General features: G+C 59.6%; 1 protein-coding gene across 1 annotated transcript in view; it reads right to left on the reverse strand.

The window, feature by feature from the left end:
• Positions 1 to 7863: 7863 nt before the first annotated feature.
• The window catches only part of CSPG4 (chondroitin sulfate proteoglycan 4), a 14118-nt gene continuing 6819 nt past the window's right edge, over positions 7864 to 15162 (reverse strand). Inside the window, exons 6-10 of the mRNA XM_035899514.1 lie at positions 11763 to 11961; positions 11430 to 11564; positions 11118 to 11272; positions 10140 to 10323; positions 7864 to 9773 (exon numbers count right to left, since the gene is read on the reverse strand). Coding sequence (XP_035755407.1) covers positions 7864 to 9773; positions 10140 to 10323; positions 11118 to 11272; positions 11430 to 11564; positions 11763 to 11961 — 2583 coding nt within the window. The remainder of the gene's footprint in view (positions 9774 to 10139; positions 10324 to 11117; positions 11273 to 11429; positions 11565 to 11762; positions 11962 to 15162) is intronic.

Here is a 15162-nt window from a genome sequence, read left to right on the forward strand (position 1 = left end):
CACAAAGAGCACTGGGTTTGAGCCTGCCACTGCTGTCCCTGGGCGGGCAGCCAGCCTCTGGCACCGCAAGCAGCCTCCGGAGCTGTGCCTGCATCCGGCTGCGGCACCCTAGCTCCCCCAGAGCCAGCTTGGCGGAGGGATGCCCTGGCTGGGGTGCCCCATCGCAGCATGGTCCCTGGGATGTCCCACAGACAGATTTTGGAGGGTCTGCACGTGGGGTGAGGGTCAAGGACCAGGGTGGGTGGGAGAGGCGATAGTGGTGTCGGGAGGGTGCGTACAGCCCCAGCAAAGGAGTTAATCCTCCTCAGAGCCACCCTGATAAATGCTTGCAGATTTGGGCCCCAAAGCCAGGCTAGTCACACCCTCGGTGAAGGCTCAACGCTGCAAAGAGCCACTGCTGCTCACAGGGTGTGCAACCAGAGCAGGGAGATGCCCCAGCACCCCGGGAGCTCATCCTCCGCTCTGGTGTCCTGGCACGGGGACAGGGACAGGACAAGGTCCCTGCGGGCTGCATGCACCCCTCTGATGAAGGCTGTGCCTCAGTTTCTCCAAGTGCAGACCTGAGCAGTCCTTTGGCACCCACAAAGGTCTCCCTGCCCCACCAGCCACCCCTCTGCATACACCCATGTCTGGACTGTGCTCCCAGGGCTGGCTCGGCATGGCAAACCCATTGGCTGGGAAAACCTGCTTCCCATTAACATTCCTGCCTTTTCCCTCCACCGCCTGGCAGTGGGCAGCTGGGGCCTCCCTGCTCATATGCAGGCATTTTGGGGTCTGCCTCGGCCCTCCAAGCATCCTCCTGCTGCCCCCCACACCCCTGATGGCATCCTGCAAAAGCTCCAGGGTTTGGATGATGGAAGCGTCCCCAGGCATCCTGGTGGCTGCCGCAGCACTCCAGCCACTGGTTGGGCGCCCCTGGGGTGCAGGGTAGTGGTGAGGAGGGGGGCTGGGGGTGCAGGCAGTGGTCCCTGTGCACCAGAGGTTTCAGTTGCTGCCCTTACCCAGGACACAGGCTGTTCCCTGCTCCTGCTCAGGGTCATGGCAAGAAAAAATAAAAACGGGGCATGCGGGGCCGAGAGGAAACACCGGGAACACGGGGCAGGTCTGCTTCCTCCTCCCGCTTCCCAAGGCTGCTCGCGTGTGGGAAAGCCAAGGCCGAGGCAGCGCCGCAGCCCCGCCGGCACGAAGGCTGGGCGGGGAGGTGGCAGCTGCGGCTGGTGCGTCCTCCCCGGGGAGCACCGCAGCTGGCACGGCAGGGCCTGCTGCTGCCTCCGCTCTGGCAGGAGGCTTCAGGCGATCTTGCCTTGCTTCCTCTCTTTGGGCTTCTCCCCAATGTGGAAAGAAAGTCTGGCATCCTTGGTTTGAGCTCTGGGAGATGGGGGTTTCTATGCGAGCTGGGCCAGCAGGCAGTAGGGACAACCCGGAGCCAACCCATCCCTAGGCATCCCCCAGACCAGCAAGACTTGGCTCGGTGGGATGAGCCACCTCCATGGCCAAACCAATCATCTGCTGCCCCACAAAAGTGTCCTGCCTTAAGCGTACCCCCAAGCCCAGGCTCAGACTGGATGCTCTGGGGTGGGAGGACCCCTCCATGGGTGCAGAAGCACCTGGGGTCCTGGGTGCCTTCTGCCCCGGCAGCTGGGACAAGCAGAGCTGCTGGTTGTCAGCCGCACGGATACCCCTTCCCACCCCAAGTACTCGGGATCAGACTCCAAAGCAGCCCAGTGGCCTGACCCAGCTTCTCCCCATGGCAAAGGGGAGCACGGGGTGCAGCTCCTGGCAGCGTGGCTGGGCAGGATCAGGCCTGCCGGCGTGCTTAGAAGCATGTCGGAGAGGCAGGGCTGCCAGCGGGGCAGGGGGAGCAGTCACGCCTGCTTGCCAGGGCTGGCGGCAGCTCCGGGGCTGTGTGCGCAGGGGATGGAGCTGAGGGGGATTTCACTGCCCAAAATGTCTGTGACGTCCCATTCAGACCCAGCCTGGCTGCACTGGGAGGTGGACAAGCGTGTGCCTGCCTGGAGGCAGCAAGACTGGGCAGATGCACATGGGAGGGCACTGGCACTGGGTGGCAATGAGCCACGGGCAGCGGGAGACAGCTCAGACTGCCAGCTCAAATCTTCTAATCACCGCGCTTCTCAAATATTTCCGAAGCGTGACCCTGACTCGGCTCCTCCAGGCAAGGCAATGAGCACCAGCTGGTTCCCTGGGCTGTGGCTATAAATGCTCCCTCCTGGTCCCAGCCCAGGGCAGTTGGTGGGGCTGGGGGGGTGATGGTGCTAAGCAGTGCATGTGTCAGGGGAATGAGCTGGGAACCACCTTTAATTGCAGCTGGGGTCTGCCAGCCCTCCTCCTTCCCCTGCTGCTCTGCAAAGGGCTGGTTCCCCCCAGCCAGAGCCGTGGCAATGCTCGGGGCAGACCCTGTCCCAGCTCTCCATGCCAGGATGGATAACCTCTCTGGTCCTCAGGAAGGCACTGAGCCCAGGGAGGTAGGTCCTGTGCTGCTGGGGAACTGCGTCTCTGGGCGTGTTGTTTTTGTGGGAGGGGTGGAGAGCCCAGGCTCTGGGATGTGGTTGTCCCTCTGTCACTCTCTGTTTGCCTTGGAGTTGCTGGGTGTGGAAATGGAGGTTAGGCTCAGCCTTGCTTGAATTTAAATCAGCAGTCAGGCTGGAGAGCCATGGCAGGCAGCAGCTGCCTGGGGGGTGCTTCCTGGTGTCCAGGTCCTCATCTCTCCATCCTTCCCTCTGTTTGCCGGGGCCTGGGAAGCTCTGTCTCAGGTGGGCAAGGTGGAGGGAGGGATGCTAGACTCCTGGGGACAGCCCTGTCTCTGCATGGACTCCTCTGGTGCAGTGCTCCCAGGGTGATGTGCCTGTAGCCTGCTCTACCCCCAGCTCTGTCCTGTTCAACCAGGCTTGTTGCCAGCAGAGCCTGTTCTGCGGGCTGTGGGCATGGCCTGCTGAAATCCAGTGGGCATGTAGCAGGGTGGGAGGGCTCCTGGTATCCCTGGGCTTGGCTCGGAGCTGAGAAGAGGTGCTGAGCCTCACCACACTACTCAGCAGCCAGCCTGAGGTCTGGCTCTGAGTTTCCCCATGTGGTGCAGCTCCTGGGAGGACCTGGCCACCCCTGGTCAGGTCCTTCACCTGCCTTGGGAGAAATAGGTGTCCTCCCATCCTCCCAGGTGGGGTCTCCTGGAGACTGTTCCTAATCAGGGAGCATGACCTGAGGGGACCCAGCAGGGTCTTCCTGGCTCCCAATGAAATCCAGAGCATCTCCTGGGGCTGGTGAGAGCTGCCAAGGAGGTTTTGGGATGGGGACAGGGAGGCAAGAACCCTGGGACCATGCTTTCCCTCCCCAAAACAGAGGGGGCTGCTGCAGGAGCTTGGGCAGGTTCATGCACTTGCTGTGCCTCTGTCCCCAGGAGCAATGCAGGCCATGTTGTCACAAGGTCCTGCAGCCTGTGGTGGTGCACAGCAGTGGAGGAGTTTGGAGGCTGGGGACATGATGTCCTGGTCTCGTGTGCATGGTTTGGATGTGCTGGCCTGAAGCCTGGCTGGGAATAAAGTCCCTCACTTGTTGAGCCCCTGCATTTGCATGGCTGAAGCTTGCAGGGGAGGGTTTAAAAGCCAAAAGATCCTATCTACCCTGGATGGAAGCTGAAAGAAACCTGTTTGGCCTATTTGTTGGCTTTTGAACAGGTGCCTGGAAACCAGTTCATGTCACCTGAGCTGCGACAGATTCCCTTCCTGCTCTGTGTCCATCCCCATCTGTGAGCCCTAGTGTCTCCAGCTGCTGCCGAGTGCTGGCCCTCCCTGAGCTGGTACCACAGGGCTGGTATCGTTATTAACCCAGGAGAGGTGTCGGATCCAGCCTGCCCCACATGCGATGCCTGGGAGATGGCTGTGGGGTTATGGTCCCCTTCCTGAGGCAGTGATTTGGGGCCTGGAGAAGCTTTGCTGCAGCTCTTGGACCCATGGCCAGCACAGGATGGGGCTGGGGTCCTGGGGGTGGGGGGCATGACTCAAGAGGGGGTTTCCTGGCTGCTTTAAAGGTGCTGTGGGTCTGCTGAGGAAATGGTGGGGGGAAATTGCTCTTACTCCCTTCTCTTTGCTGCTTCCAGGCTGGACTCTGCAGCAGGGCATCACTAAACGTGCCCCTTCCCCATGGCTGGGGACAGCCTGGCCCTGCCATGCCTGCCCGGGGACCAGCAGCTGTGCTGCTCCTCCTGCCTCGGCTAATCTGAGCTCAAATCGGAATGTTAAGCCCTGGGCTGGGCTCTCATCCCAGAGAGGCTGCAGGGACTTCCCGACTGATCCAGCCCAGGCCACATCCTGTCTGGGATCCAGCTGCGGGGGCTTCCCGGTGGAGGAGGAGAACCTTCCTGCTTCTGGGGCTTATCAAAAGCAAGGGTGACTTCTTAATTAAGAACAAAATAGAAGTGCAACCTATTGGCGTGTTTGCCACTTGTGAGGCCCTCTGTGGCTGCCTGGGTTATCTGGTGGTCAGGCACTGAGATACCTTTACCCACGTGGTCTCCTCGGGGTGTCTGGAGGTGGCACAGAGGACAAGGCACCCCAGCAATTGACTTGTCCTCACACCTGGGTGGCTCTACTGGGTGATGCCCTTGCCTTTGATATGCCTCTTCCTACCATTTGGGAGGTGGTGGCAGGTATGGTCTGTCCTCTCCATCCTGTCACACCCCGTGAGTCACCGCAGCTTGCTTGCTGTCCTTGTATCTGGGTGTCTTCTGGCTCCTGCCCTGCTCCCTGCCGCCCCACGCTTCCCCTTAGTGACTTGAGGCTTTGATTTAGCCTGGGCTGTGAACTGGTTCTCCTTCTGGCCTGTCTTTTATTCCCTGATCTGGGTGTCCTCCGAAGCTGCGTGTGGGTGTAGGGGGGTCTTGATGACCTGTTGCTCTGGGTGCTCTCACACCTCTGTACAGCCCCTCTTCCTGGGGCTCCCACGCCTGGTGTCCCCCCTCTGCCCCAGCCCTGTGGGTCTCCGCGCTCACAGGCTGGGCACAGCAATACCTCCCTGCTGCTGGGAGCTGGGGTGCCTCTCTCCTGGGCAGCACCCTCCCATCCCTCTGCAGGGACACCACTGTGGGTGCAGGGTCCCAGCCTGCAGCTTGGGGTTGGGGTGAGCTGGGGGCTGGTTGTGCTGCAGAAAAAATGGCTCTGGCCATGTCCTGGGGCAGGGGCTCCCTGGGGTCAGCAGTCTTGCTCGGGGTGGCTTTTCTTGCTTTAAAAGCATGGGTAGAAGGCAGAGGTGGGAGGTAGGGGTGAGACCCCTGGACTGTGGGAAACACCAGCGGCTGTGGGTGCAGGAGGAGGTGGGAAGGTGCTGGGGGAGACCTGGCAGTGGCTCCCCAGGAATAGGGCATGCGAGTTCATGGGCATGGCTGGCTCTTGTCAGCCAGCTGTGCACATCTGGCCTGCCCTGGGGGAATAGCACATCTGGCAGAGCAGCTGTAAGCATCTTCCCTAAACCTCTGCAAGCTTTATAACCAGCTCAGCAGGGAAGGGAGCATCCTAGCTCCTCTTGCTCCCAGAACCTCCCAGATCAGAGCAGTTCTGGCCCAAACTGGGGTGAGGAGGGGGAGCTGCACCTCTGCATGAGCAGGCAGCTGCAGTGCTGTGCCCTGGCTGGGCTCTGGGGATGACAGAAATGATGTGCCAGCTCCCAGTGCAGGGAAGCCAAAGGGCCTGGCCAGGAAAATTTTGAGCTTGCTTAGGCTGTGGTTTAAGCCTGCTCTGTGGCTGGGCAGGAGCCCCCCTGGACCCTCAGCCCTTCTCCAGGTGGGGGAAGGCAGTAAGCAGCCCTGAAGCTGGGCTTGATCCTGCCCCAGCCTTCCTGCTGCAAACCCTGAATAACCCAAGCGGAGCCAGCAGCTTTGCTGGCAGGGTTTAAATCCTGAACAGAGTTTGGCCCCGGAGAACCATGATCTGTGCTGGCATTTTCCAGGTTACTGTCTGTCCTGCCCTGACCCTGGGAAGTAGATGTTTCCCAGCAATGGGAATACAACCGCAAGCCTTAAAAATAACCTGCTTTGCTTTCAGTGCTCCTTACAAAATAGGCCATGTTCCTTCTATTTAATCCCTGGGTGCGAGGTGAAAATCATTTGAAAGGAAAACACGATGGGTGCTTCCAAGGGGGCTCTTGGTGGATGTCACCAGCTTCCTTGCAAACATCTGTCCCTTGCTGGGTGGTAGGTACTTAGCAAAGACAATAAATGCACTTATCTGGATGTGATAGGGAAGGCACAGAGCTGGGGTTAATCTGGAAGAGAGAGGGAGGTGATGGCACTCCCTCTGCTCTGTGGGGAGAGGTTGCCCCAACCTTTGGGAGTAGCACCGCCCTGGCAAGATCCTCCATGGCAAGCTCCGAGCCATGGCGTGGGCAGCCTGGTTGCACTGTCCCCATTTTACTGAGGGGAGAGGATGTGATTTGCCTCTGAGCAGAAGGAAACCTCTTCCCCCATCCCCCCAACCCCGGATGGGGCAGGGGGAGGGTTTTGGAGGTGGGGAGGCTGGGGATGTGCTGGCACCCACCAGCTGGAGTAGGGCAGATGTGATTTACCACTCGGAAAACATTGGCACCATAAATGCAGCCAGGAAAGCTGCTGGTGTGGTCCAAGCAAACATCCCAGCTCTGCAGGAGTCTTGGAGTTGGATGGCCCTGGGGTGCTGGTTTGGGGAGGGATCATGCATTGGCACCGGGGATGGATTTTTACCCTGGGTGAGAGGGGTGCAAGTGTGATGCATCCCCTGGGGGCTCAATTCCGCTTCCCATCGGTGTTGTGAGAGCTGGCTGTGCCCTGTGATGAGCTTCCCAGCTGTAGCAATGCAGGGTATTATTGTTGGGCCCCATCCTGAGCTCAGTGCTCAGTTTTTCCTCTGCTCTTCCTCAAATAATTTCTATTTAAGTTTTTAGGACTTCAGGCTGGGGAAAATTTGAGCAAGAGCCCAGAATCTGGTCCATTACTTCCAAATGTCACTCGGCAGCTCACTGGGCTTAAAACAGGCCTGGCAAAGAGCGGCAGCACAGGGCAGATGGCTTACAAAACCAGCGATGCACCTTGGAAAAGGCACTTTATTCTGTTTACTTCTGCCATACCGGAGTATACAGTGGAAAACCGTGCTGGCTCTGGTTCTCTGCTCTCCTCTCTGGTTTCACGCCACCCAGGTGAGTGCCTGCCATCCCTCCCTGCTGAGGGCACCCTACCTGTTGTGCAACCTCCCCTGGGGCTCGGTGCAATCTGCTTTATGAAACATGCAGCAAGCACGCAGAGAAAGAGCAAGGCGGTTTTTTTCCAAGTGGGTGGGGACTCCTTAAATTCCCCTGGCATTGGCCACAGAGTTTTTTTCCAAGCCTCTGCTCCAGTGTCTCAGCCCGCCTAGCCCTGGGGGATTTGGGCAGCTTCATCCCCAGCCTGACTCAGCTCAAGCCACTCCTCATCCTCCCTTGTGTGCCGAGAGCTGTGGAAACACCCCTGTGGTGGTCAGTGCTGCCCACAGAGGAGCCACCCGATGGTTCAGTGGGGACTGGTGCCATCAGGTCCCCTCCAGCACTGTGGCTGCTGTGGGGTGGCCCAAATGAGCACCTGAAGTCAGTGTTCCCCAGGGATGCTCAGGCATTTTGCCTACCCCTGCTTGCCTATGCAATGCTCCCCTCCCCTACCCCAAAGCCACCTGGAGATTTGCAGCTCCCGGGTGGGCTGGACCGGCAGCCCCCAGACCCCCAGGGTCCTCCTGCATCCATGGGATGCCAGCTCCCAGGGAAGAGGAGGAGAGCTGGGAGGAGGTGGCGGCTGGCAGTGCTCCAGGAAGGTCTGGACCCCCAGGTGGTCTTGTGCCCCTGTGCCTGAGTCCTTCACACCCAGTACTGGTTGTTTTTCAAGGGGGGGTTGGAAGTCCGGCAGTACTGGAGAAGCTCGGGGTCTGGTGGTGCCCCGGGACCCGTGCCCTTGGGTGGGGGACCTGTGCCCTTGCCCTCCAGGGTGTTGACAGTCGTTAGGGGGATGCCTTGGTTGGGGTCCGTCCTCCGGAAGGTCTCCTGATCCGGCACAGCCCCGTTCTTGGCCTTGGAGGAAGGGGTGCCCTGGACGTGGTGCTTCCCTGTCTTGTTGCGCTTGTGCAGGTAAAAGAGCAGGGGCAGGATGAGGGCCAGCAGGAGGAAGATGAGGCAGATGGGGATGATGATGCTGAACATGTTGGCCTCAATGAAGCTGAGGAAGGTGCCCCCCTCCACAGGGCTGGGGCTGGTGGTAGCACCAGGGCCCAGCCAGGTGGTGGGGGGTATGCCCAGCTTGCTGGCATTGGGGCTGCTCTGTCCTGTGCCCTGGGGCTGGGGCAGTGGGGGCAAGGGTGCCAGGGGGCCCCTGAGCAGGGTGACACTGTAGGCTTTCGAGGCATTGTAGGGCTCAATGTGGTACCCCAAGGATGCCAGTGCCGGTGGCACGCCAGCAGCCACCAGCTCAAAGATGAAGCTGTCACTCTGCAGGGGCTGGTCAGTCCCCCCAGCTTCCAGCACCTCCAGCCCAACCAGCCTTTGCTCCAGCTCGCTCTGGCTGAAGGCCTTGATTGGGATGGTGGGTTGTCCTGGGTCCTTGGAGACCTTCACAAGACGGCTGCCACGGGGCTCCCTGTGGATCTTGAAGACAGGAATGCTCTTGGTGTGGTTGGCCAGCTCACTGGCATCGAGGATGCTGGTGTCCAGGAGGGCTGTGGTGCCCCTGGGCCACACGCTGCCCGGCTGAGCCTTCACCAAGGCACGGACTGTCACGTTCACCACCCCGGTCCTGTTGGCTGCCCGAGACATGGCAAGGAACTGGAAGTTGTCCTCGTGAGAGGTGAGGTCAGTGAAGGTGAACATCACCTCCCCGCAGTCCAGCTGCTTCTGTGAGAAGCCCTGCACTGGCTCTTGGTTGACCTGTACTTGGCCAAACCTTGGGTCCTTGGTGATCCTGTACAGGACATTGCCTGTCTTCAGTTGCGTGGCTCCCAGGAGGTGATGGTGGGACACCAAGGCCCTGTTCAGGTCTTGGGGCACCTCCAGCAGCACCGGGCTGGCAGCAGTGCTCACTGCAGGCAGCACCTCGATCCCCAGTGAGGTTGGGGTGGGTGGGTGGTGGCCATCAGAGAGGCTCAGGGCTAAGGACCCTGTGGCGTGGCTCCCAGTGGCAACAAACACCACGTGGCCTGCATTGACATCTGCTTGGGTGAAGCGGCTGATAGGCTCCTGTGGGTTGCGTACGTTGGCCAGGTGGCCAGCAAGAGGTCTCTGGAGGACACTGTATACCATCTCCTCTGGGGACCCCAATGGGTCTGCCACGTCCAGGTACTCCTGGGACAAGGTCACCACGGATCCTGGTGAGACCCGCAGCACTTCTTGCCGCTTCACCACCTGTGGTGTCTTGCTGCTGCTGGTCACTGTTACATTGAAAGCTTCGGAGATTACTGTCCCTTCCTGTGGAGGACGGATGGACTGCTGCACCCGGGGCTGGAGCCAAGCCTTAAATCTGAAATGGTCATCGGAGATGCTGTCTCCACCATGGGCGTATGCCAGGCTCCTTGTGGCCAGGTCTGACTGCAGGAAGAATGGTCGTGACTGCTCCAGGGGCATGCCAGCCACCAGGAGCTGCCCATGAGCTGGCAGCCCAGTCACTAGGAAGACAACATCATGTGCAGCCCTCTCAGGGACTGGGATTTGGCTTAGGAGGTTGGAAGCATCCAGCACTGAGGTGTCAATCTCAGCCCGTTGAGCTCTTGCGAGCTGGAGGCCTGGGGGAAAAAGGGAAAATGCAAAGGTCTGTCATCCCTAGGAAGAACCAGGATCTGCTGGAGAGGGGAGGTACAGCAAAAAAAGGTTTGCAAGGAAATGGAGGGGGATGAGAAGGCAACTGGGACATATTAGACTGGCAAGATGATGGAGGAGGGAATTGCACAAACAGCAAAAGGATAGATGCAATTTTAGAGGTTGCTTGACATAATATCAAAGCTCATGCTTGGGTGGCCATGGGACATTGCATGGTGGTGTCTTCTTGGGACAAAAGAGCTCTCCTGAAGTTTGCACAATTTGGGGGGTGGGGAGATTGTGCAAACTTCAGGAGAATTCGTTTGTCCCTTGCTTCTCCCTTCCCTCTTTACCTGCATTTCTCCATAGCTGAGTCGAACGCTGGGGACACCTGGCCTCAAAGGAGATCAGCACGAGGAGGATGAAGGAATCAGAGATGGTTGTGGGAGCGACTACACGGAAGCGGATTGCATCTTGGGTGAGCCAGAAGGGCTTTTCTGGCATCTCATGCTGGTAAAAAATCAATCCGCTGTCCACCTAAAATAAAAAAAACTCAATGATACCTGTTAAATGGCAAAACAAATACTTGGAGTGGGTGATGCCATGTGGGAGATGGGTGCATCTGTCTCATCTCTGGTGTGAGGGGCGCTGTAGCGCCGGGGGGGACCTTGGTGATGCTGTGTTAGAGCCAATGTACGCACCCTGAGCTTGTCTTGGCTGTAGGAAGGAGCAGCCAAGCCCTAATTAGGTAAGAAATGGGGATCATTACCAGCTATGCCATGGTAGCCATCAGTGGGAGTACACGGTGCCTCTCTGCCAGGATCTTTCTGTGCAGCAGTTGGGGAAACTGAGGCTCAGAGGAAGGGGGAGCTTGCAGGATGGGCAAACCTGTGTGCTTCTGGGGCGGGGGGGAGTGGTTAGTGATAAGTCCTTTGCTGTGCTCTACAAAAGCCCAGCTGCATAGCAGAAGCATGGTAGCAAGGATCTGCTTGGAGCTGTGGTGAAAGCATCGCTTAGCTCTTGTCTTAGGCAGGAGCCAGGCTGGCTGGGTCTGCAGCAGGGAGGTAGCCTAAGAGGGGATTACAACTCCCTGAGCCTCCCCCAGCACTAAATCCAAGGCTGGTGGCTGTGGTAAAGCCGATGCTGGGGCTCTTAATCCCTCTTAGCTGTTGGCAGAGCTGGGAAAGTCACAGCATGGCTGCAGCCTTGCTCTGCCTCCTGCCAGGGATCAGGTGCCTTTGCCCATGGCAGGGTCGGGCTGGGACCCCTGGGCTGCAGTGGGTGGGGATGGAGGCCTGTGCCTTGGGATTCTGGGGGAGGCAAAAACTCACCTGGGCTTGGGTGAAGTTCCTTATTTCCTCCCCCTGGGAGGTGCTGAGCCTGCCCAGGCGTGGGGCTTGCTCGATGCTGTAGTACAGAGCAGTGGAGCCGGTGGGGCTGTTGCTCACCGCCTGCAGGTTCTGGCTGGTGATGGGCTGCAGAGCACCTGGAAAACATATCCAGAATGGACTTCAACCCATTGCCTCATCACCCGCCTGCAGCCTCTGTTGCAGGCATCTCTTGGCAGTGCTCAGGCGGGGGTGGTGGGAGGGTCCAAGGGCCCTGTTTGCCATCAAACTGGGAAGACGGGGAACCATACCCACCTGGGCAGACAGTAAGGCTCTGCTTCTTGGCCAGGCTGATGAGGGGCTCTCTCTGGGCCCTGATGAGGAAGAAGTGCCCAGGAGACAGGTTCTCACCATCCCACAGGTCGAAGGCAAAGCCCCCATCCAGGGCCCCTGTGGAAAGCAGAGAGCTGGGCATTTACGGGGGGCAGGAGGGGCTGCAGCTCCCCATTAACCTGGCACGGTTTGGACCAGGTGTGTGTGATGGGGTTAGCATCTGCCTTGGTGGCACAGTGCTCCCCTCCAGTGGTGTCCCCTCCCTTGGGCTGGGGGTGATGCTGGGGGGGCTGGGGCACCTCAGCCCTGCCTTACCTTGGTGCACAAAAAGGATGAGGCCGTTGTTTATCTGGGCCTGGGTGAACTGCTGGACCTCTGTGCCAGGCGCCGAGCGCAGCACAACCTTCCCATTGGCTGGGGGCTGGATGGAGTAGGTCACCTCCTCCGCTGGGGAGTCCTCATCCTCAGCGCTCAGGATATGGGGGCCGATGACAGCTGTGGCACCTTCCCGCAGCTGGGGGATAGGGAGAGGCTGTAATTCCCCTGGGATGTCCCAAGCACCTCTGTCCCCTTCCCCAGCCTGCTCCGGACCCCGTCCTAGCACAGGCCACTTTGCTGGGTCCCTGAGTGCATCCCAACCCAACAAGGATGCCTTGTCCGTGTGCTGGGTGATCATCTGGCCTCTTCCCAGCCCTGCATCACCCTGCAGTGCTGCCATGTTTGCTGGCACGTGCTGTGCTGCTGGGTCCGTGCATCTGCCTGCTGTGTGGACAGAGGTGAGGGCTCACCCCTCTGTGCCTCAGTTTCCCCAAGCACTGGCAATGGAAGAAGGCAGGGTGCTGGTGTGGCTCGTAGAGCTGGGGCAGAGACCGTACCTTTGATGTGTCTCCCTCCATTGCTCTGCAGGAGAAGGGCTTTTTGTGGGGTGCCCAAGCCCTGAACTCACTCCCTGAGGTGCTGCTGCATATGTGATGGCTGCAGCCCTGTCTCTCCCCAGCTGGGTGTTTCTCCTAGCTCATGCTCCCAGCAAAGCACCCGTCCCACTGCCCCCTCGCAAGGCTGCAGCGAGGCCACAAGCTGACCCAGCAAACCCTCCAGGAATGACAAGAATGTGGCCAAGCTCAGGGCCGCTGTGAAGCTTCCCAGGGCCACTTCCCTCTGACCAGTGGTGGCCATCCACCCATGGGGACACCACCACCCCAAAGCCCTGGCATCTCCCCTCTCCAGCTGGAGGCAACAATTTTCTCCACTCCTAATCCTGTGCTGTATCTCAGTCTTGGCAGACCACAGGGATGAATCCTGCACTGCCAGACAGGTTCTGCCCACGATGCCCAGAGCTGCCTTTTGCCCTTAGGATGCCCCAAAATCACAGGGTGCATTGACCGAGCCTTCCCGCAGCTCGTGCAGGGTGGAGGGGCAGGATGCGCTGCATCCCACGGCATCACAAGCCTGGCCTGTGTCCTGCAAACCCACAAGACAACACCCGGGCTCTGGAGGAGCTGATCAGCTGGCTGTGCTGGGCTGGATGAGCTCTTCTCTGCTGTTTTCAGCTGGCCTAACCCAAAGCATTTCTTGAGTGGGTGTGGGTGCCGACAGTGAAATTAAATCCCTCGGCAGTCCCCGCGGGATGGCGGGAAGCAGGCTCGAAAACAGCTTTGGAGAGAGGGGAAGGGGGAAGCACTGCTGGACATATGGCTGGTGCGGGAGCTGAAGCCCTCACCGTGGGAGCTGCTGCTCTGCCATGCATGCACTGAGCGTTTGGGGGCTGCTACCTGTCGCAGCACCCACAGCCAGGTCACTCCAGCGCCCGGTGAAATTGCAGTCATGCCTGGGGCTCTGTGCCAAGGAAAACTCCCCGTGGTCAAAGCCGGGAGAGGCATTTGCAGGCAGGGGGACCAGCAGCCCCGGGGCATCACTGGCCACAGGGGACAGGCACCCGAGGCGGCTGGAGCATCTTTGCTCACCACCGAGAGCCTGCACTGCTGGGGCTGACCCCCTTCGCTGTGCACCCTGTCCTCTCTGAATTATTAAAGCCTTTTGCCTGGTTCCTGCTCTCACTTACTTGGCTTATTATGTTTGCTCAGCCTCCGTGTCGCCTCTGCTCTCCAGGAGAGCGCGTGGGGAGGCAGCAAAATAGCACCAGGAGCGTGGCCGTGTGTTGTGGTGCAGCGGCGGAAGCCTTTCTCTTGGTGGCACCCAGCCACCCTTTCTCCTGATGCAACCCAAAAAGCTGCTTGGGGCAAATCTGCCTGGTCCTTCCCAGGGAGCTCCGCTTCAGGGTCTGAACCCTGCCCGTTGTCTCCTCAGGCCTGCGTGGACTCTGCGCCCCTGGAGCTCACAGGCACAGGCAGCAGAGGAAGGCTTTGTGCAATCTCTGTCCTGGACCTGGCCTGACCTTTAAACGCTGAAGTCATCCCTCGCCAGAGCGCAAACACAGCAGGGCCGGGCCCCTCCTGACCCCCGGGTTGCTTTAGCATTGCTCCTGCTGGGAGCAGGGAGCCTGCCCCAGCTCCAGAGCCCCTCCTGCAGACAGCCGGGCCGCGGCTTTTCCCCCCCCCCCCGCCAGGGCCAGGGGGGGATCCTGATGGAAAGGCAGATGGACCGCTGCCTGGGAGTTTATTTTGGGAGCTTTTTCTTTCTTTTCACCCTTTTTTTTTAGCATGGCGGCATGGAGGGAAGGACATGCTTCCCTAAGTGCCTTGCAGTCTCTGGGCTGGTTAAAAATAAGGCAGAGAGGGAGGGAGCCTCCTCTTCCCAGTGCACAGGGCCGGCTCTGTGCATTGGCCCGCACCCTGGGGAAGGATGCAGGGCACCGGGGACGGAGCCGCCAGCTCTGCCTGCTTCCCCTGCCTTGGGCCCACCCTGCCAAAGCCAGCCCAGAGCAGCACTTTCGGGAAAGTGAGCAGTGAGGAGCTTTTGTACCTCTGGAGCGGGGATGGGGGGCTGCTGTGGGCCCAGCAGCCGAGGGGTTAACCTTTCTCCCTCGGGAGTGCAGGATTTTGGCACAGCTAGGGCAGATCTTGGAGGTACCCTTAATGCACTATAAAAGGGATTTGCTGGGAAGGGACTGAGCTTCCTGGACTGGGGGTGTAACCGAGGGGAGCATGGGTAGGGCCAGGGCTGGCTGTAGATGGGGGCACCCCCCCAAACTTTGCTACCAGCCCTGGCTCCTCTCCCTGCTTCTGGGTGGTGCCTGGCCCTGGGCAGGACAGCCCCTACACTTCCCTTTGGGCATCTCCTCCAGAGCCCAGGCTCCCAAACACCTTCCCAAAGCCACTACAATCATCCTGGCATGACCATCCTGATGGAAGGAGCTGCTTTCCCTGCTGCCAGCCTGGGAAATCCTGGGATGGGTGCATATAGCGTGGGGGGAATGATCCTGCTGGGCTGGCACTCCTGCATGTCTTCTAATAATTTCCCTGCTGCGATTTTGCATCAGTGACCTGGAACGGGGCAGGGAGGTGCCTGAAACAGAAGGTGGGACTCCCAGCAGCAGGAGCGACCCATTTGCTCCTGACTGTACTGGTACGGGCGTTAGTTCCCTGCTGCAAGGCATGCTGCTGCTGCGGGATAGGAAACCTGGGCGCAAGGGGAGGCGCGAAGGCTGCCTAAATAATTATTTGCAACATGTGCTGGTGGAACTCGGGCACGCTGCTCTTCGCTCTCCCAGGAGTTATCCGGGACCCGGGGAACGGCGGGGGGGGCGCCCGTCCTG

Source organism: Egretta garzetta, unplaced genomic scaffold, assembly GCF_000687185.1.
Source record: "Egretta garzetta isolate BGI_Z169 unplaced genomic scaffold, ASM68718v1 scaffold287, whole genome shotgun sequence".
Classification (NCBI taxonomy): domain Eukaryota; kingdom Metazoa; phylum Chordata; class Aves; order Pelecaniformes; family Ardeidae; genus Egretta; species Egretta garzetta.